The 22,039-nt window shown below is 37.6% G+C and overlaps 3 protein-coding genes across 9 annotated transcripts in view; 2 read left to right on the top strand and 1 right to left on the bottom strand.

Moving 5' to 3' along the window:
* Nucleotides 1–22,039, top strand: part of LOC108147618 (neurobeachin) — a 186,064-nt gene that overhangs the window by 81,906 nt on the left and 82,119 nt on the right. Inside the window, exon 1 of one of the 7 annotated variants that reach the window (XM_041710238.1) lies at nt 14,882–14,961. The exons of the other annotated variants lie outside the window; for them this stretch is intronic. Coding sequence (XP_041566172.1) covers nt 14,914–14,961 — 48 coding nt within the window. The 5' untranslated portion in view covers nt 14,882–14,913. Of the gene's footprint in view, nt 1–14,881; nt 14,962–22,039 lie in introns of those variants that run through there. 7 annotated transcript variants of the gene reach the window in all.
* Nucleotides 1,133–14,659, top strand: LOC108147621 (probable serine/threonine-protein kinase fhkB). Its single transcript, XM_017274277.2, has 2 exons — nt 1,133–2,347; nt 13,102–14,659. Exon 2 carries the CDS (start codon nt 13,447–13,449, stop codon nt 14,653–14,655), a length of 1,209 nt encoding a protein of 402 aa, XP_017129766.1. The 5' UTR covers nt 1,133–2,347; nt 13,102–13,446; the 3' UTR covers nt 14,656–14,659.
* LOC108147620 (trichohyalin) lies at nt 18,644–21,357 on the bottom strand. The gene is made up of 2 exons (XM_017274276.2): nt 20,389–21,357; nt 18,644–19,931 (listed from the first exon to the last, which is right to left on the bottom strand). Exons 1-2 carry the CDS (start codon nt 20,983–20,985, stop codon nt 18,783–18,785), a joined length of 1,746 nt encoding a protein of 581 aa, XP_017129765.1. The 5' UTR covers nt 20,986–21,357; the 3' UTR covers nt 18,644–18,782.

Below are 22,039 nucleotides of genomic sequence, written 5' to 3'. Positions count from 1 at the left end.
ATGCTTGTGTTGCTAAATGTTCTTGGCAATGCTTTTTGAGTGTTCTCAAATCATAATAGTAAAGTATTTATACTTTACTTTCCAAATAAATCTGTTCATTTAAAATACACACACTGCTTAACCACAAGGATTGTGTTTCACCAGTGAAATTCACTTACATTTGGTACAAAACAATTTGCAGCATACTCCCAACACTCGAGGCCCGAAAAAGTATGCAACAGAATTCTGCACTTTACTCATGTCTAAGTTGCCTACACTTTTCCCCTGCCTTTTTCACCTTTACAATTGTAAGTGGGCAAGGGTCTTGACTGCCGAAAGAAAATAAATTACATGAAAACGTTTTAAATATATTTAAATATTAGTATATATATGTGTAAAATAAGAAAACTTTTTGCCATCCATCTAACGTGCTTTCCCTCTCTTTTATTTTATTTTCAGGTGAGTAAACGCAATTTCCTTGGCCAGAAAAAGAACACATTGATGAGTTAAAGTGAAATCCCCTTTGATGTTCCATGCGGTTTCTTCACCCGGGGAAATCATTGAATTTGTAAGGGGTCTTGGGTCTATTTTTTTCGGGAAATGTATCATCGTTTTCTTTTCAAACTGAGGTAAGTTCGTGCACCGGAAGTCCCACAAATTTGCGGAATATCAATGACAAATCAAAGTTTATTTTCGTGAGAAAACTAAGGAAAAGGGCATCTAACCAAAAATTTGCTAATTGCTTCATTAAATGTTTGCCTAATTTCGTTCGAATTAGCTATGTGTCCCTTTGTGTTTTACGGACACACACACACACATACACCCACAGCATTTTATTTGTGCTTAATGACAGCCACTCGAAATACCCATTAAACCACCCAGCCACCCATGATTCTGTTTTCTGCCATCATTAAGTAAATCTCCCTTTCTTGATTTGCGTTCAACTGTTGTAACTGTTGCAGGCCATCTCCTTAAAATTGTAAGGAAAATGTAGGAAAAGCGTAGCTTTTCTGCGAGCTTTTTAATCTCTTCAACGTAAACTTGAACCCACCATAGTTAGTAAGAGTGAGTAAAGAGAGCGAAAAAGGCAGGGTGAGGGGTTTGTTTTGCTTTCGGTATATTTGATTGCTTAAAATGTTTCTAAAGTGTCAGCAAGGGAATAAAAAAAAATGGGATTTAAAAAGTCATTGACTAACACATTATATTTTGTTTTATTTTTTATATGTACATGTAAAAAGTTGGTCCCAATTCGTGTTTTTATACGAATGGTAGGTCCTATTCTAACCCGCTTTTACTTATTACGCGTTTTGGTGCATTTCATATTTGCCAAAACAAATTTCATGCAAAAAATGTATTTGAAGGTGTACTTATCATAATTCACTCATACGTACTGTTGCCTTTGATCAAATAATTAATTCTAAGTGACACAACGTGTCGTATGAGTAATTTTTATATAACTTGCAGATCATCTTAAAATTCAACTTTTTGGTTTCCAAATAAGGTTATAATATAAAACGAAGAGAGACACTGTATTTTTTTTTAAACCCTAGTGTACATATATATTTTACAATATTTAACAAATTCTTAATTTTTTAAGGAATTGAGTAAGAGTTTCTGTTGCTTACACCGAATTTTATGTTATTAAAGAAATTCAAAAGAATGCCTTTAAGCCGGCAATAACAAGATCGCATTGCCTACTTTCGCAATTTTTCTTCGAAGAGCTACCAGAGCTTTTCCTTTTTCACCACAGTGAAAGAGACCGGGACGAAAAAAAGAGAGGTACAGAGTGCAAAAGAGAAGAAAAACCGAAGAAGAGATTTTCAGATGAAAATGCCATTCGGGTTTGCTTTCGGCTTTGGTATTACAGCACATACACACACACACACAATCACACACAGCCACACAGCGGATGCTGACTGTTTGCAAAAAGAAAATGGAACAGAAAGCACATCAACACAAAGTTGCCCGCCATCTCTCCGTTTTTCTATGTGTGCGTGAGTGTTATTCCTGTGTGTACGTGTGTGTGTGTTTGTGTGTGCTATTTGTGCGTGTGTGTGCGTATTCGTTTCAGCTCGGGGAAAACGAACGCTCGTCTGCAGCACTTATCTTCATGGGATAAATCTCACTGCTGGTCGCCGCAGTCTGTTTTCTATACGGGCGTTAAGCGGTCGTCGAGCACGGTTAAAATAAATAATAAAATATACCATACAATAAACAAAATAACAACAAATATTTTCGATTAAAATAACAACAAAATTCTACAAAAACAGTAGCAAAAAAAAAAAAAAAAACATAATACCTAAAAATAAAGAAAATAAAAACAAGCGGCAAATGCAAACAAGTTTCGGAAGGATATAAGCAAATAGAGGTAGTCAGTCACAGAACTACCTTTTAATAATGTATAAATTATAGAAATTCAAAATATACATTAAATAATAAATAAATTATGAAAACACCTTCAATAGAAATTAGCCCAAACACAAAACTGATCAAAACGCCGACGACTTCGTTGACGCGCGCCCAAATTCAACCAAATAATTCTTAACCAAAAATTTCGAATATTTTTTATTCGTCTTGCCTCAAATTTTTTTAAAAAATATTTTTTTTATTGTTCTTTGCTGTGTGCCAAGTGAAAAGTCAAGATAAAACAAAATATATGTACATGTTACAGAAAAATGTAAACAAATGCTAATAAAAGAAATTGTATGCGTGTGTGCGTGCATTTATTTGTTTGTTTGTTTCCTTGCTTGCGTGTGTGTTTGTGTGTTTGTTGAAGCATAAAAACAACAATAAAATATATTACACAAAAAAAGAAGACGGTCGAAATAAGCCAAAGAAAAGTCCAAAAAATGGGATTGGGGAATATGAACAAGAAGCAGAGCGATAACAATTGCAATAAAAACGAGCACATAAACAGCAATAGCAACAGCAACCAATGCGTGTGTGTAGGGATTTTTATGTGAGTGTGTGTGTGTCAACGAAATCATCATCAAAATCATTATCTTCATGTTCAGTTTCGTTATCGATGAGCCAGCTTATTATATAGGCTTTTTTGCTTGCGGTTTTATTTTCTTTCTGTAATTATTTTATTTTGTTTATGTTGTCAGAAAAATAAAAGACTACATATTCTAGTACAAGTTTGGTTAATTAATTAAAAACAAAAAAAAAAAAACTTAAGATTAGTTATTTTATATTCCATTTCAATGGAAACCATAAATAATTGTATAAATTTAAATATTTTCGCGTCTTTACATAATATTTAAAACTTTGTTTTATCTATTACTTTTTTACTATTACTTTATATAAATTTTGCTTTTCAATAAATTAAGAACCCTAAACAGGAGTTCATAGCACGTAAACATTGGTTTTGTTAATATCCCATTGATTAATCTAAGCTCCCAAAACGAATATCAATCAAAATGCATTTGTGGGTCTCTGTCTTGATTATAATTTAACTAAGAGAACATAAACGGCTCATCGATGAATTGAGCCCAAAATGGAGACTTAATTAAATCAGGATTGTCCATCTGTTGGAGGCTTTTGAACTTTAAGCCCGAAATCATCACAATATCCAACAACATTAAGAGTTGCAACAATTTTGATTTGGCTTCAAGCCTCTGAGCACCCAAGCGAATTCATCTCATTCAATATGCTCAAGACTGCTAAACCTTTTGTTCGACTAATTGTTTATTAATGGTTGTTGTTGCTGTGGGGTTATTGCTGTTGTGGATGCAGCAGTTGTTGTTGCTCCTGCTGCTCTAATCAATGGAGTACATTTTGAAAGAGGATTTATGGCGTTTAATGCGGGGCAATGGACTTGCGGGGCGATATAGTTGTGAATGCAGATGCAAATGTCTAATCTAAGCTTTTGCACTCGCACATACACGTACACAAAACACCCACGTATATTAATCTAAATATATATCTAAATATATATATAAATATGTATCTAAATATATATCTAAATATATATCTAAACATATATCTAAATATATATCTAAATATATATATGTAGAGCATGCAATGCACGAGCACAGCTTCGAGGCAGAAGTTGTTGGCTTAAGCTTTTTGGCTTAAATTGTTCAATATTCAATTACACACATGTTTGGCAATGGCGTGGCAAAGATAGATAATGCATTCAATTAACTTATAATTATACGATTAGACCCCTAAAATGCGAACATTTATTTATGGTTCAAAAATACAACTCACAGTAAAACCCCTTAAAAAATAAAGACGATTACTGAATGAGGTGTTGTATTTTTGTTTTGTACATTTTTGTTTTTCAATCGTCTTATAAATTAGCTTTTGTTAGTATTCATGTTATGTGTGAAAAGTCAGTGCTTTTAAATAAATATATATTGAAAAAATAAATAATTTTTTTTTTCAGATATTTTCCGTAAATTGAACTAAAATTTAAAAAAGTTGAGGATACATTATTCAGTCTTCAAATATTTTAGTAAGCCTTAACAGTTTACTCCTTGATTCCAGAACTCAAGCTCAAATTAGCTCTAACTGTCCCAACTTAAGATCAACGTTTTGTTTTTGGCCCTGGATTGTCCCTTGAACCGTTCCAGATATTTTCTTTCTGTTCGTGGGGAAAAGTGTTTGAATTATGGTTGGGGGAAAGCACTTTATAAAGAGCTGCAATCACGGTTTAAGACCCACTCTCTCCATTTCTCGTTCCAGGATTTTAACAGGGTTCTTCGTTTAGAGCACTGCGACAAATAAAATATATGGCTTTTTTATTGTATGGGAAAAAATATAAGTGAGGAATTTGTTGCTATAAATTTAATGAAAGGACTTTCGCAGTTTCGTAACTTTATTGTTGGACAACCATCAACTAGAATGCATATTTCTAATGTCTTAATTTCTAACGATAATTTCTTCAAGTGATGATTTTTCCCTTTTTCGGTTTCTTTTCGGCGAGTTAGTGTGTGTGTTGATGTAAAAGGAGCAAGTGTAAATAAAGAAAAGTCGTGCCCGTTGTGCAAGCACTCAAAAGTGGCTGCACACACACGCACACCTGAGTTCCACCTGCAGTCGTGGCACGTTTCTTCGAGCTTGTAGCTCCTTCAGCCCACCCAGCCCTCAGCTTCGTTTTCTTTCTTTGCCTTTTACTTGATATACTCGGGGTTTTCTTTTTTATTTATTTATTTTTTTTTTTTTTGAAGGGTTCTAGCCTAAGGTTTTCAACAAGCGCTCGTCGTCATCGATGTTTGCACGTTTCGCTTTATTTATTTGGAAATCTTTTCTTATTCCCTCGTTCTGTCTGTCCTTTTCTCTTTTCACTGACAAAGTGTATTTGTATTTGCTTAAAAATCAATTACGTCATCATTGTAAAATGGCAATTGGATATATATAACGATAGCAACTCTGGCAGTTGGTGTGCTCTTATATAACGATGGCAACCCTGCCGCCACCAGTCGGGCTCTTTCATCATTTTGTTTGTTTGTGTGTTTGTTTGTCGCCACTCTTCCACTCCACCACTTATGTCAATACTTATCGGGTAATATTAACGTCACTGTGACAGGGTCCACCCCAAATAATTCCCATCCCCTGTCCAGAAAAAAAAATTCACCTGACATCTGGTTGTGTCACATGTCTTTTCCTCTTCCCAAAAATCTTCCTTATTGTTTGCGCCATATTTTATTTATGTTTTGTCAATTTTTGTGCAACTTTTGCTCGTCGCTTTGTGTTGCTGCCTCTTACCATTAACCCTTGTGACCCCCTCCCTTACGATCCCCCTTTACGCCCCTGCAGACTCATAGTAAATGTTATAACGCAGCAGATTTGACAGCTCCTTTGGGCCATTTCATTTGTGGCAAACTTTTTCAATGGCCGTCAAATAATGCAGCCAACATCCCAGCCATCTGACAATGAAAGGTGTTTGTGTGCGTGTGAGAGTTTTTTTGTGTGTGTGTGTGTGTGTGTGTGCGGAGGGGGCTTGGCCATGGGGGAGTTCAAATTCATTCCATTATTGTTGTTTTGTGTCAGATCCCCAATGGGATTTCCTGGTGCTTATCATCGATAGGTTTGTGTGCTGACAATTGGAATGGGAAATTGGTAATTGGATTGCTTCGATAAAAAGTAATCGATAAATTGGTTTTATTATTATCGATTTAGGTGATATTTTCGCAAGATTAGAAATGATCATTTTAGCAAATAGATTACTTGGTATTCAAAAAGCATACTAAGAAACCAACAATACAATATCAGCTGAAATTTTAGCAGTTCAGCAACCCAGCGGCTGCTAATATATTTCAGTTATTTCTGCTGAATTTTCAGCAATTTAGAGATTCAGTCGTTTCGGGAATACGCAAATTATAATGTATGTATAATACAAATGTATTTAATACAAATATTTCGCTCTTTATTCAAAAAAAATCATTTAGAATAATAAAAAGCAGTGCATGCTACTTGTTTTTCTATAAAAATCAATAAGTAATAGACAAAACTGGCCCCATCCAGATTGTACAGAAAATATACCAAAGTAAAAAAAGCACTAAGAAACCAGTAAAAGAACAGATTTCCTACAAAATGGCTGCGAAAGAAGAATGCAAACGGGGAGTGCCAAGGTCCTATGTCCAATGCCCGTTTGCCTCTCCCCGGGATTATGGCCGCCCGTGAATCGGACGAAAAACATATTCCGATCTCCTCCGTCCTTCGTGCACTCGGCTTTTTTTTTCCAGCCATTCCAGCCATTCAATTCGAACAGATTTCGATGAACAAAAAATGTATGGAAAACCAAGCTGAGAACTGTAATTCATTTAAGTGTTCCATTGAGTGGTGTGCCCAGTTTGTGTGCATGTGTACCCATGAAAATTCATATTTTTAATGACCATCTGAAGAAAAAAAGGAAACCGGGAAGTCAATATAAGGGAAGAAGGGGGCAGACAGGCAGGCCGGCACACAAGGCATTCTTCGATGCGATGCGAAACTGAACTGAACTGAACTGAACTGAAAGCAAACATCATGGCCGAAGCGATGGGAAATAAAATAAAATCCATATATGCATATTTTGCATATTAAAAATAGCATGAAAAGGAATTTGAATGCGAAAGAATATAATATGATGGTATAAAAAAGAGTTGGTAAAATGCAACAACATGCTAGATGCAAGTAAATTCTACCGTCAAGGACTTAAAGCTTACGTCCTTTCGCAGTGTGATAGCTTTAATATTTGGTTAATTATTTCGCAACTCCAGCCACGACGACGACGACGACGACGTCGACGACGACCACATTCTGCAAATCTTCGAAAGCCGCGGGCTTCTACTTCCACTTTCAGATGAACTCGTCTCAGCTCGTCTGCAGCTGAAGATGTTCTTAATGGTTCAGTTGTTTGCTCAGCAAATTGAACGAAAACAAACTTCAAAAGTTTGCACCACGGATATGCAGATGGCACGAGAAGAGCTGGATGGGAAGTGGTTTTGGGCGCTGTTGGGTGGACTTTTCGTGGGAGGAGATTTTTGGGGTGACTCATGATTAAAGTTCCGCAAAAGGCTGATACATATGATTTCTATAAATCATAAAGGTTTTCAATGTTTTTTTTTTATTATGACTGGTTAAAAGATTAACGAGTATAACGTTGGGCGTTGATGCTCTTCTCTGAGTGAGAAAACGCCCATGGGCACTCAAAATAACTTTTTGACTTAAATTATAGCTTTAAAGTTTAAACCAATTGAAAAGAGTCACACTTATCGCAGTTTTTTTTATTTTATTATTTATTATTTTATTTAATTTACCTACTTATGATTTTTTAAATGCCAATGCTAGGTAATGGTTTTGTCATTCACTATTAAATTGGAGAATTTTTAATCGAACCATAATATGATTATTATTATACCCTTGCAGAGGGTATTATAATTTCAGTCAGAAGTTTGCAACGCAGTGAAGGAGACATCTCCGACCCTATAAAGTATATATATTCTTGATCAGCATCACTAGGCGAGTCGATCTAGCCATGTCCGTCTGTCCGTTTGTCCGTCCGTTTATATGCAAACTAGTCTCTCAGTTTTTAAGCTATATGCATGAAACTTTCCCAAAAGCTGTCTTTCTATTGCAGGTAGTATATAAGTCGGAACGAGCCGGATCGGACGACTATAGCATATAGCTCCCATAGGAACAATCGGAAAAATAAATGAAAAAAAATTATAACTTTGCTGTTTTTTAATTTTTCGTTTAGTTCTTCGACATTTAGTAATGGTTAAATATTTCCGATTTACGTTTTAAATTTCATCAAAATCGGACGACTATAGCATATAGCTCCCATAGGAACAATCGGAAAAATAAAGGAAAAAAAATTATTACTTTTCTGTTTTTTAATTTTTTGTTTAGTTCTTCGACATTTAGTAATGGTTAAATATTTTCGATTTACGGTTTAAATTTCATCAAAGTCGGACGACTATATCATATAGGTCCCATAGGAACAATCGGAGAAATAAATGAAAAAAATTATAACTTTTCTGTTTTTTAATTTTTTGTTTAGTTCTTCGACATATGGCAATGTTTAATTATTTCAGAATTATGGTTTAAATTTTATCAAAATCGGACGTCTATATCATATAGCTCCCATAGAACTAATAAAAATATATAAAATAACTATCTAATAATTGAGCTGCAAATCATCATAGCTTCACTGTTTTTCAGTATATACTCAAGTAAATCATAATTTAAATGTTTTCAAAAGTATTTAATTCATGCAATAGCTGCAAGGGTATATGAACTTCGGCTTGCCGAAGTTTGCTTTCTTTCTTGTTAATAGCTCTTATCGGTTAATGCCGGCCTGCTTGCTTTGTTGGTTAACATGATTGAGTAAATTGACACTTGATGCTACCCATTCGCATCCCTCAATAAAACCCCAATTCATCAGAATTATGGGAGATACACAAATACTATATGTGTATTTATGATGTAGGCCGCAGAGTGCATGTCCATAATGATCTCATGTTTCCGTTGGTTTTGCGGTCAGCTCGTGAATGGGAATTTCACAAATTGTTAACTCGGCCACTGGACCTAGTGCTCTGCTTCTCATTTTCCCTCTGCGCCTGGTCAATTTATGCTGTTCAATGAGTTTGTTGTAATTGTTTTAAAATTGTCACAATTGCTGGTTCTTCTTGTTTTTTTTTTTTCTTTTTGTGATGGTGAGGGGTGCGTGGGGCATAGGGCGTTTCGAGGGCGTGGCAACCAACAAGGGCAAGGTTGCTGCAGTTGACAAGCCGCAGTGGCAAGCGTTTTAAAAAATTTATGCTGCAGGCACAAGGACACAGTGGAGAGGGCATCAAATGGGGGTTGATGGTTGGGTCAGGGGTTCCAGAAACGAGGTTAGTTAACATGACCTGCTGAGGTCCGAGTCTCGGTCCATATCCTGCATCCCGTTGCCACAACAATAAAACGAACGACGCAACACTTATGTTGGTTTACTTTTGCTACCAGTCCTTTTCCGGCCCCAAACCCCTACCATTTCCTACAATTTTCCTACCAAAAACCCCCTTTTGGCCACACACAATGAAGTGCCTTGAACAGTAAACAAGAGCAGCCAAGAAAACTGCTGCAACTGAATTCCAACAGTGTGACAGTCAGTTGCCGTTGAGATATTACCTTCAATGCAGAGAGTCCACAGGCAGGCTCTTAAGTCTTAAAAGCTTGAAAAATATATGCAAAGTTAGAGAATAACTAAATTTAGTAAGTTAATATGCTTGTTTCTGAATTAATTGGTAAAGTTAATAGTAACTTAATTGGTTATCTTTTATAAATATATAATCTTTAAATCATTAAACAATCTTCTGCTGCTTTATGTTTGTAAAACAATTGGTTAAATTATTCTTAAAATAAAATGCTTAATTCACTGATGAATTTGTGTGGATTTCTTTGGTTCATCTACTGGTGAACAAATTTATACCAATTAATTAAATAATTATAGTTTTAATTTTGGATTAAACTTTACTCATAGCGTATTTTACAATCTTCTTTAGAGAATTTGCAGTGCGACATTGTCAAATTGTGTCCGCATTTTCATTTTGTTTGTTGTCTTAGCATGTGTTGACCATGACATGAACTCGTGTGTGACGAAAACAAATGACTGACGCAGATGTAGTGGCCTCCCTTTCTGTTTCTAATTAAAGGCAATGCAAAAGAAAAAAAAAATGGAGTGAAAAAAAGGAAATACTGTGGAATTTCATTTTAAAATGCAAAAAATATGGTATAAGAAACATAGCGCAATGAAATTATCGGATCTCCTCATCACTTTTCCCTATCACTTCCGTGTACTTTTGCCGTCTCGCTTCTGTACTTCTGGTGACCATAATCACAGCTGCATTGTGTAAAGCAATTAAAGCAACAACAAAAAAGCGGGAAAAACTGAGGAAAAACTGTTGGAAAAAACACGGGTAAAAAGAGGAGAAGGGAAAGTTCTTGTTGTTTGCTTTTTAATGGTTTTCAATGATTAAATTGTTGATAACAATTTTAAGCTGCACTCGTTCAGGCAGCACTCCTTCTCTAGCTGTCTCTTTCTTCTACATTGTAGCCATCTCTCTCGCTCTTTATTTATAAATATATATATATATATATATATGTATATGTGTGTTTCTCGTTAGCATCTTGTTGTTTTTATTGTTCTGAACTAACTTTAAACAGACTATGTACAGACTATGTGCCATGTAAAGTTGAACGCGGGCATAACAATGTGCCCTTAACTTGGCCCATAGACTGCAGTTTTCTCTTTTTTCCCCTCACCTCTACCAGCCGTCTCTCCCTCACTCCCTCTATCTTGCTGTCCCTGTCTCTGTCAATTTCAATGTGCAATTACTTGGAATTTGTTTGAAGTTTTCCAAGCAGCAACAGCAGCAGCCGGAAAAGTTTTTCCTTTTTTACCCTCCTCATCCTTCCACAACATACATTAAAAATTTAATTAGAGAGTGCCTCGACATCAGAAATCAAAACAAATCGGGCGAAAAAGTTTTTTTTTTTTAGCAAATTGAGCCGAATAAAACTTTCGGTTTGAGTTGCATAATCATTGCCTGTCATCCTTAATTTATTGGGGGATATTAATCAGCAGTGATTTACTGTTAAATTTGTAGCCTTTGAATTGACAACTAATGTACAAAAACTTTGTTTCACTCATTGTAAAATAAAATGAAGGAAAGTTGAGAGAAATAACTGGGTTAACTTATGCTTTAGGGGGCTTTAATTTACTGCTAGCAAAGTTGTTTGACAACTTTTTTTTAGTTAGACAACAATTTGATATTCGGTCCTAACAAAATTCTATAAAAAAGTGGTTTAACTCGTCAAAAGACAGTCATTTCTAGTATATTTTTTCTTTCTGTGCAATGCCTTAAATAAACTACTTTTTTTCGTATATCCTGTTTTGGCCGCCTCAATTCGTTTCGCGGCTTATGCATTCTCCTGAGTTTTGTCGTCCGCTTTGGGGGTCTTTTTAGGACTCGAGGCCCGCTTTGTCATGCTAAGGGTTAAGCCGAAGTGGTTAGAAAGAGGATTTAAGCGAGGGGTTGGGCATAAATAACGACACGTTGTGCATTTTGATGGGAACCATGGGGCTTTTGGCTTGGGGATTGGCCACAGTATATTACTGGGGGTTAGAAAGCAAAAAAAAAAGGGAGATCTCGACCCTGACTCCGGTTTTGCCCTTTTCCGCATCATTGCTCCACTGTGGGGTTCAAAAAAGGGGTAGCTGTGTAAAGCCACACGAAAATGCTTTTATGATTATTATTCGTTTTTTTTTTTTTTGTTGATTTTTATGATTATTATGACTATGATGTCAGTTAAATGATTGTAAATTTTCATCGAACTCATGTTGAATCTGTTCAATTGAATCTTAAACATCGAAAAAGGGCACTATTAACAGGGCAATGAAGTTGTTTACATTGGAGTTTTGAGTTCATTCAATTTTCATGGCTGTTAGTTTTTCCAATATGCGAAATATTGCGAAATATTTCAATTGCACAGCACACGAATCAAACTGTAATCATTGTTATAATGTCAACAGGGAGTCCGAAAACCAATGGCAATTGGCAAACAAAAGAAATGTTTGTGTTTTGACCATAAAAAGTGCAACAAAATCTCAAATGCAAACAGTTGATTCACAGCGAAAGAGAAAAAGGAAGTGAGCAAAGGACAAAATCGAATAATATTCATGCACAAATAGTGCAAAATGCTCAATACATATAAACAAACATATTTCATCTCACTCCGAACTCTAAATTCACCATGAATAAGGCATGAGTTCAAGTCGCTTTGCACTGAATGTTCTGTGAAATAATTTACATGTGTGTACATTCAGTTGCCGGACAGTTTGTACTCCTCCATAATTCACCGACTTTTTAGGCACAAGAATGTTTTTTATTAGTATTTTTTCGTTCTAGATAAGTAATTGTTCAACAATCTCTATGATTTTTAGTTTTTAGGGTATTTTCAGTTCTCATTTATTTTATCAATAGGACAAGGCTTTAAAGCAATGTATTTTGACAACCTTCAAAAATGTTATTTAAATTTTTAAATGTAACTATTCGTTCCTTCGAGGATCTCAGACATTTTGTGTCGTCCCTAATCAATTGTATAGAAAGTTGCTAGCTATTTCGGGTGGGTTTACGAGCTGTTCTATGGATTCGCCACTCCCTGGTGTCTCCAGTTTTATGTCTCTTTTATGAATTCGAAATTTTTGCACACTCACACCGATGCCAAAAGCCATTGCAAACTTTTCACACACACACACGCAATCAGCACAATAAACATAAAAACAAAGCTAGAACTTTGGTCCACTATCTGCTTTGCTGCTGGCCAGATCTGCTGTAAATAATTATTTATAGTATATGCTCTATATAATTCTTGTATATATAAATATATATCGTAAATGTACTGGTATGTGTATGTGTCAATGTATGTGCGTTTGCCTGCCTGTTCCTTAACCGTTTCCGTTGCCACCAACAACTACAACAAAAGCACACGAAAAAATCTTAAAAAAAGTATATTAATATATATAAATAAATTACGTATTTAATTTATGCAAATGAAAAGTGCGCAGAGGCCAAAAGAAAGGCAACAAAACAAACGAGAAACAAATTCAAAATTAATTTGCATTGAATAACAAAGGAAACGCTTCAGTTTCAATTTCAATTCCAGCCAAGGATAAAACTCAACCCCTAGACGAAACAAAAACAAACAAAAAAAATAACAAAAAGCACAGAAGGAGTAAAAACTGATACAAACGAGAAGCCAAATGAGGGAAAATGAAGTGCCAAAGTGTTGAAAATAAAGCGAAAGCAGCCAAGAGACGAAATTGAAATCGAGTAAAAGAGAAAAAGGTTTTTTCGTTCAGTTTTCGGTAAACGCGCAAGCTAACTTCCGTTTCGTTTCGTTCCGTTTCGTTTCGTCTCGTTTCGATTGAATCCCGCCGCCGTTTCCGTTTCCGTTTCGCTCGGCAAACATTTAAATGGCTACCAGCTGCTTATGATGGAGACATTCCTCGTCCTGGGCCTGTGTTTCATCCTGTACGAGGCATTGGATTTCTTTCAGGGCTGCATCCACAGTAATACCCCATCGCCCAGTGACCAAATCGAAGCCTATCGCCGCGAACTCGACGAACAGCGACAGCAGCAGCAGCAGGAACAATTCCTGGCGGGATTGACGCCATTGCTGGGCGCTCAGTTTGCCGCTGCCGCCGCCGCGGCCGCCGCTGCCGCCGGTTCGCAGTCGACGTTGGGCAGCACGACCACGCCCACCGCCTCAACGGCCAGTGTGATTAGTGATTCGTACGATCAGGAATCGCAATCTCAGTCGCAATCGCAATCGCAGTCTCAATCGCAATCTCAAAATCAACAGCAATTGCATTCGTTGAGCACTCCTGGTCTGTTTCGACCAGCCGCCTTGGGCTACTACGATCCAGAGGATCCACTGCATGCCACTAATTCCCTGCCGCGGGACTACTACTATCTGCAGCAGCAGCAGCTAAAGAATAAAGCCAGTTCAAGGTCACTGCTTTCAAAGTTCTCGTCGACAAACTCGGATAATCGTATTCATCCCGAGGCAGGTGCCGTTTCAGGACATAGTGTTCTGGGCGCAGCGGCTGTTATTACCAGTCAACCTCTGCCGGCCGGTGAGATACCATCCAGTCTTTTCGATCAGCCCGGACAGCCTGCAGTAGTGACCCCGCTGCAATTGAAACCCTCGTCGCCCCTTTTCGTAGAGCTAAAAAGGGCCATTATCAGTCAAGGCCAGTGTCAGACGAGGATACAGCATCAACAACAACTGGAATCACCCGAAGAACCACAGTGTCCACAGTGTGAAGAGGAAGAAATACAATATCTGGCCGAGAATCTAGACGATCTTGTTGAGTCCGAAGAGCAGGAGTATTCGCCAGGCGAGGAGGAGGACAACGAGGACGACAACGACGACGACGAGGATCGAGAGGAACAGCATTCGTACGTGGGAGGAGCCACCAGTGAACCGGACATTTGTGCCGCCACACGACAACAGCAGCTACCCAGGATTCATCACATCGCCATCGACGACATTGCCACCGGACAGGATCTTCTTTCCGTTTCGGGCCACACGTTGGGCGCCAATTCTCACGCCGATTTCAGGGAAATCGAGTGCGAGCGACTGCGACGCAAGTGCGTTAGCGTTAAGCGCATCTATAGCATATCGGAGAAGTTCTAATTCAGATCAGACAACCACCACCACTCAATCTCAATTCGATATTTCAGTTCTCATACCTGTACAGTCCTCACCATCTTGCACTTCAATCGAAATATTATCGAAAGCAAATATAAAAACGAATCAAAATCGAAAATCGCCAAATCAAAAAAGTCACCAATCAAAAACAAAGTCAATCAAATCGAAACAAAAAAGAAAAGAAAAGAAAAAAAAAACAAACAAAATCAGTTTTCAAATTCAGCTCACCAACAATCGAACCAAATGCAACCAAAATCACAAAATTGTCCAAAGCGAAACACCCCACACAAGGTTAGCAAAAAGTCAAAAGTACCACAACAAAAAAGTAAAAATCCATAAGTCAACAAACTGAACAAAAAAAAAAAAAAAAAAAGGAAAACAATGAGAAATGGAACCTAAAACCAAGAAGCAAAAACCGACACAAAAAAATCAATGAGAATTTTTCGAATATACAACATTGCCCAAAAAAGAATTTGCACAGCATTTCGAACATGATTACATTTCCTGCTTTTGTTTTCTCACCTGCCTGTTTCACTGTTCACCGGTATTATTCCCCACAGTTTTCACTTCAGGTTCACATTGGATTAGTTTGGTTCTCCAGCTTGCACTTAGCCCGCCATAGCTCACCATAGCTCACCACAGAAAGGTTATACTTTTCACCTTGAGTAACCTGAAAAAATGTTAAGCAAATATCACGATCAAAACGGTTATGTATTTCACCCTACTTAACCAAAGATACGATATTTTTCAAAGAAAAAATCACCATATATAATTGTCACATTTCTGCACTTATTTTTTTTACAAGAGTGCATTTTTTTTTTACTCACTGGACAAGACAAGAAGTTGCACCAATCCCGTTCACCTTTTATACGTAAATCACCCCAAATCTTTTTTTCATAGTGCACCACATTCCACCCACCAATCCAAACTCTCTCTCTTTGTCTCTCTCTCTCTTTATCTCTCTCACACATTAGCCACCAATTTGTCACCTGCTCTCTACCCAATGTTTTTTCACTCTCTCTCTATACATTGTTAAACCCGGCTCTAATAATTCCCAACTTTTTGCAGCAGCGAAACCACTCAACACAATCGCACACGTGTGGTGTCCGAAGAGTACTAGTAAGGTTACATTTTAAACTACCAAAACATACAGATTCTTGCATATTTTATTTTGAGCAAAGGATGTGGAATTATTTTTCTTTTTTTTTTTTTTTTTTGTGTTCAGATTTATGCGTTTTGTTCGGGACACAGTTTTAAATTTTGCCTTCCATGTGGTCGGTACTCTGGTAACTTTTTACTTTTGTTTAGATTGTTGGGTTAACTTTTTTTTGATACCCTGCTTTTATTCTAGTTACTGATTTTTTTTCATTCTGGTATTCCATGCTTCCCCTTAACTTTTTTGCTTTGTTTTTGTTTTTTGTTCCTGTGAGAATTCCTTAGGTCTAAAGCCACTTGGGGGACTGAACAACAAATATGCTAACTAGTTGGCTTTGGCCAGGTCTCTGTCCCAGCCTCGTCATTCCTGGCCCGACTTTTAAACCTCTGCTTTCGAGTGTTATGCAAAGTAAATTGTACATAATTGTCAGGACTAGCAAAACACACATACACAGTCACACAGCCTCTCTCACATATATGCAAATGACAGGAGCTGAAGCCGAGGACAATGACTAATTTTGCTGTCATTGTTGGGGAAAAAATGAAAACAGGAAAAAAAGGGAAAAAAGGAAAAAAGGAAGAGAGAGAGAAGGAAAAGCTGTAGAGTATGACTATCATATCTTACAAATTGTCGCAGCAGACCCCCTCTCTTGTATATATATCTCTATATCTCTATCTAAATATATATATATATATATATATATATATATATATATATATATATATATATATATATATATACATCTATATGGCTATATCTTTTCAATTATTCGATATGTTCGGACCTTTACAAGTATGTGTGGTAGAATTTTCTTGTTCTACTCTTTTATTCTTTGTACCTCGTTTTCATCTTCAGTGACCATGTGTGTTTGTGTATCCTTGGCCCGCATCAAGTTAACTTTCCCCACATGTCCTTCGTCCCCGTTCCCGTCCCCGTCACCTCCTTTTCCACCGGCCTTCTTATTTTCAACCATTTGTCTCTCCCTTTTGTGCTCGGCGTTCAACGTTCAACGTTCGTAATCTTTTGGTCTTTTCTTCATCATCGTTTAGCTTGATGTGGTTTTTCCCGACTTAATCAGTTTTACTATTGTTTGTTTTTACCAAGCACATAGCTACCTACCCTCCCTTCCAAATGCCTGCGTCTGTATGTGCACATATACATATGTGTGCACATATAGCAAATATACAGATGCGTACAAAATAATAGCGTTAAAAATGGCCTTTCAAAAGAATGTTTATCCACATCTGTGCCTTAACAATCGTTAAAATTCGCTTGTAAAAACAATCGTTAAATTTCGTTTGTGATATAAAATACCCATGACTAAAAATCTCCACCTTCTTAAAATCGTAAACAGATTTTTTTTTGAAAAAACGTAGTTTCCTGAAATATGGTAGATGTTCTATAACTTTACCCGCTACTGTATTTGTTTTCAAGGGATTTTGCTTTGTTGTTTTCCGGCCAACGCAGAGAAGTATGCTATGATTTTTGTTTTGTGTTCGACAGGCAGGAACTGGCAATTATATTGTGTAGTAATGTGTGTGTGTGTGTGTGTGTGTGCTTGTGGGGATTTCCCATAAACGCTACATCATGGTTAGTATTTAAGCCATTGAGAAGTATCTCTCTTCATTTAACTCCCAGAAACAAAAACCCATTCATCTCGGCCTTAACCGGCCCATGTTCCGATTTTTAGCACTGGTTCATTCAAGGGCAATATTCTTCTGCATCATTAACCCGCCGACCGTCATGAGAAATGACCCGCAGCCATGCAGTCACGGTCAGCTTAACCCATTCGTCCCTGCTATCTATCTCACAAAAATTCACAAAATCGAATCAATAGTCGGCCAAGTGAAATTAATTTCGCTTTAAGGAAATTTAAGTGAAACAAATGCTCTCTACTTATACTCAACTTAATTTAGCCTAATCCGTATGTGTGTGTGCTGGTTTTAGCCCCCACTCATCTATCGTGGGTTAATTCCCAAAGACGTATTAGCCCGGCGAAATTTATCCGACTCAATTAATCTCAGCGTTCTGTTCTGTGACTTTACAGAATTGATAGCTTCTTGCGAGAAGGCGTGGCAGGGGCGCCCCTTTTGTGATATATACTCCATTTAGCTACGTGTTTGGTTAAGTTGTTTTTTCTTTTAGAAACATATATATATATATATATATATAGTCCACTTGTGATAATTATAACTTTAAATTGAATTAAACATATTTAAAAAGATATGAAACCAATTAATTTTAATTTAAAGCAATTTTAGAATTTTAATCAATAACACTGATTGATATTATTGGTGTGCCTTATTTATTAAAAATGGTTTCGAACTATTTTTTCAAGCACTTAAATAATGTTGAAAATGTTACAAAAAAATGAACACCTGTTTGCTAAAAAACAAATAAATAAGCTTTAAATAATCCCTGAATACATTTTAAGCCCACGCATAAGTCAGTTATTAATTTAACTAAAAGCTTTCCCTCTTTTTTTCTACTTTTTTAAACTTATTTTTCAGTTTTTACAGCCGCATTTGCTGCACGATAAAGTTTACTTTTAGTTGCTCTAATTCCAGAAATGTGTATTTAATTTATGTGAAAATGGAGAGAATCGATAGAAAAAACTTTGTTTGCTCTATCGGCGGTGGCTTAATGAGTGCCAGTCGTTTCGGTCTGTCTATATATCCTTCTGTCTGCGGTCTGTAGTTTTAACTTGTTGAATTGACAACAAACAGCGAGGAAAACCAGCAGTAGCCGCCGCCACCCAACGAACACAGAAAAGTTGCCACCACCGCAAAGAGTAGTGGTAGTAGTAGTAGTAGTACATTTAGTATGCTGCAAGTTTTAATACCGCCAAGCTCGAAAAGCCATCTATGCCATTGTCAACGTGAGCAGTGTGTGTGTGTGTGCTATATCAGTGTGCTATTTTTTTTTTTTTTCTGAGGCATTAAATTGAAAAGAAAAACTAACTTAATTCAAGGCCCAGCTTCTTTCTGTTGCCGGCATTGGCGACACGACCTTTTAGCGATCGAACAGCCACATTGGGCAGACATCCACGTCTTTGTAGATCATCTAATTTGACGGTAATCACCGTATCGATTTCCTTTTGTCGCTGAGCTTCAGCCGCCCTTTCCCTTTCGATGGCCAAATGTTCTTCCTCCAGTTCCCTGCGACGAGCCTTTTCGCGCTCCTCAATTTGACAGGATACACTGGTGCGAAGACAGGCCTTCTTGATGGCCAGCTCATCGGCCTCGCGTTTCATTTGCTCCTCGTGTTTCTGCCGATACTGGATCATCTCCTTGAGTTCCCTTTCACGTTGCACATAGTAGCAAGCCTTCATTTTACTAAGATGCTCCATTTGTTCCATATTGGCACGCTTGAGATCAGCGGTCATTGCTCGCTCTTTCTCGGCTGCTTTTCTTTCGTTTTCCCTGTATTTTCTTTCCAAACGTTCGTGTTCGGCAAGGAAGTGCATCTCCTCGCGATTGTCCTTCGCGTCGAGAATCTTCTGACCCACTGCAAATAGTACATCCCGTTTGCGCTTTTCATCCTCTGCAATGGCCTCGCGTTCAGCACGTTGCACTTTTAGTTGCTGTTCCTTCAGTTTTAGATACTCGTAGGCCCTGTTTTCATCCCTTTGATCCTGTTCACACATCATGCGCACAAAATTGCGATGCAATTTGGTGTACTTATTCAGCTCATCCCTGTAGGCCAACTTGCGACGAGACCGAGATTCACCTTCAGCCATTTCGGCCTTTTTGTACTCATCCACAATGGCACGCAAGTCCTGAGCTTCCATGCGCAGGCGATCTTGGGCCATGTATCTCAACTTTTCACGATCGCTGATTTGTTCGCGAACAGCATTTCCAAACTGCCTGCGTCGCTCCTCTTCGGCCTGATCATGTTGCTCCACAGTGCCCCACTTGGCATTATTGTATTCCCGATTCTTGCGCGCCATCTCCTCATCGTGATCGAGTTGGATGCGATCAAGGAGTTTTCTCTCCCGAATCTGTGCCGTCCACATGGCACTGCATTTGGCCTCGGAAATTGCACGAGTGGCTGCTTTTACACGCGCGTCTGATTCATGTTTGGCTTCCAATGCGCGATGGAGGACCTGCAATAAGGGATGTACAGAAATGTCAATTTATCGATTTGGCAATCAATATGAGAATCGATTTTTTTTTTGTTCAACAATGTGACATCTTAATGTTTAATCGACATTTGGTTTTAACATATATTGAACAACAATGTCACAAGCTGAAGATTTATGAAAAGTATATTTATTATAAGTATAGAATTTTAATGATATTTCAAAAATTCGATATTTTTGTCTACACAACAAATTCGATAGTTCGATAGCTTATTTTCAAAAACGTTTTTATCTTTATAGAGAACATTGTGATGGAATAACGATGCACAATCGATAATTACTTTTCCAGTTTTAACTGTGATAGATCGAAATTTAGTTTTAAAAAATCTTAAGAATGTTACAATTTAATTTAATTTAAACTTGAGAAGGATATTGAATGGTTCGTTTTGAGTTTAATTCTCTTTCTGATTTACATTCCTACCTGTAATCTCTTGGCCTCGGCTCTTCGCTCTTCATTCACATCTTCTTCGGCCTCGTCAGCGTTTTTTTTCTCCGTTTCACGTTCCATTTCCCTGCGCTGTTCATCGATGTCATGGAAATAATTGCGCATACGTTCCGCTTCGGCGGTATGGTACTGCTGCTCCTCCATCCGACGATCCTGTTCCGCTCGCCGTTCCTCGGTGGTCTTCGGTCTCGATGCCCTCATGCGATCCAATTCGCTCTGAGAGAGTTCCGCATAACCCTTGGATTCCCACGATTGTCCCTTGATGTGAAAGAATGTGGCCTTTGCCCCATCGTATTCGCGGGCACGTGGTGGCGCTTTTCCACCACCCACCACCGGTCGTTTGGCGTTTTTTCCTGGAATGACCAAAGGATTGGGTGGCCGTGTGCCCGGCGGCAATGGTCGCCTCTGCTCCTTGGGCTTTACGGGTCTATCTCGGCGAACTCCACACTTTATCTCCTCCTCAATGGTTGACAATGGTGGCGTTTCCAAATAAATCCGTTTCCTTAGTCGATCATAACAATTCGCATGAAGTTTACTGTCGGCCCGTGAACGACATGGCAACACCACTGGCATCTTGGCGAAATGTATATATGTAGATGTAGTTTGAAATAATTGAGAAGTTTTGTTTTTATTGTCGGCGTCGTCTGCTTGTGTTGCTTGAAGGCTGTTGTTTTGTTTGCTTGTTTGGTTTGTTTATCCAATCGAATCTGATAGGTTATGTAGACAAACGCCCTCCAGCTTGCTGGGGATAACTGATTTACAGGGTACGCTGTGGCATTTCTTGGTTAATTTCCAATTGTAAACCTTTCTAGGTTTAATTTTAGCTTAAGCATACGTTAAACAAGAACAGCAGCTTTCACTATTAAAAGTTTCAAATAAATTTAAATTATACATTTTCAAATTTTAATTAAATATCCTAATACATCATTTATTACTTAATAAATATTAAAAAAAAATTTAAATGGCCCAAACATATGAGTATAAAGTAAATTTAAGCAGCTAAATTCAAGCATGTTGTTTCTACCTGTTAATACCTGACCACTTGAGTGTCATTTTTCGAGTGGCAGGTGAGAAGAAAAGTGGTTAAAAAGTAAGGGAAAATTAGAAAAAGAAAAAAAAATAGGGCAGAAAGGGGAAGCTGCTGCTGCATTTACTTCCGCCTGCTTTGGCTGCATTCAAAGGCGTTGATGCTTGCATTTTGGAATAGCCCCGACAATTTGCATTCTTTGTATGCCACTCCCATATTCCGCACTCCGCCCTCCAGTTTTCCGCCTCGCCTCCCCCTCCCTTAAAGCCCAACTCTCAGGCAGGTGGCATGAAAATTTAATTACACGCCTCGCTGAAACGCTGTGGCTGAATCTAGGGTCGGTGTAGTTCTTTTTTTTTTTTGGTACTAGCCTCACCGTTGCCTGTAGATTAGGTTGGCGAAAAAAAGGGATAATGGGGGAAAAATGGTTCAACCTTTTTTAGGCAGGGTTATTATAGCATAGCCTCTTGAGAAATGCTTGAAAAAATGTCAAAAAACATCACTTTTCTCGGTCTAAAAATAAGATCTTAAGCGAATGGTATTAATAGTTTTGCTAACAAAGAAATTTATAAATTGTTAAACATTTGATATATATAATTT

Source organism: Drosophila elegans, unplaced genomic scaffold, assembly GCF_018152505.1.
Source record: "Drosophila elegans isolate 14027-0461.03 unplaced genomic scaffold, ASM1815250v1 contig_149, whole genome shotgun sequence".
NCBI classification, from domain to species: domain Eukaryota; kingdom Metazoa; phylum Arthropoda; class Insecta; order Diptera; family Drosophilidae; genus Drosophila; species Drosophila elegans.
Note: the sequence above shows the minus strand (reverse complement) of the source record. Positions and strands in the feature narration are given on the sequence as shown.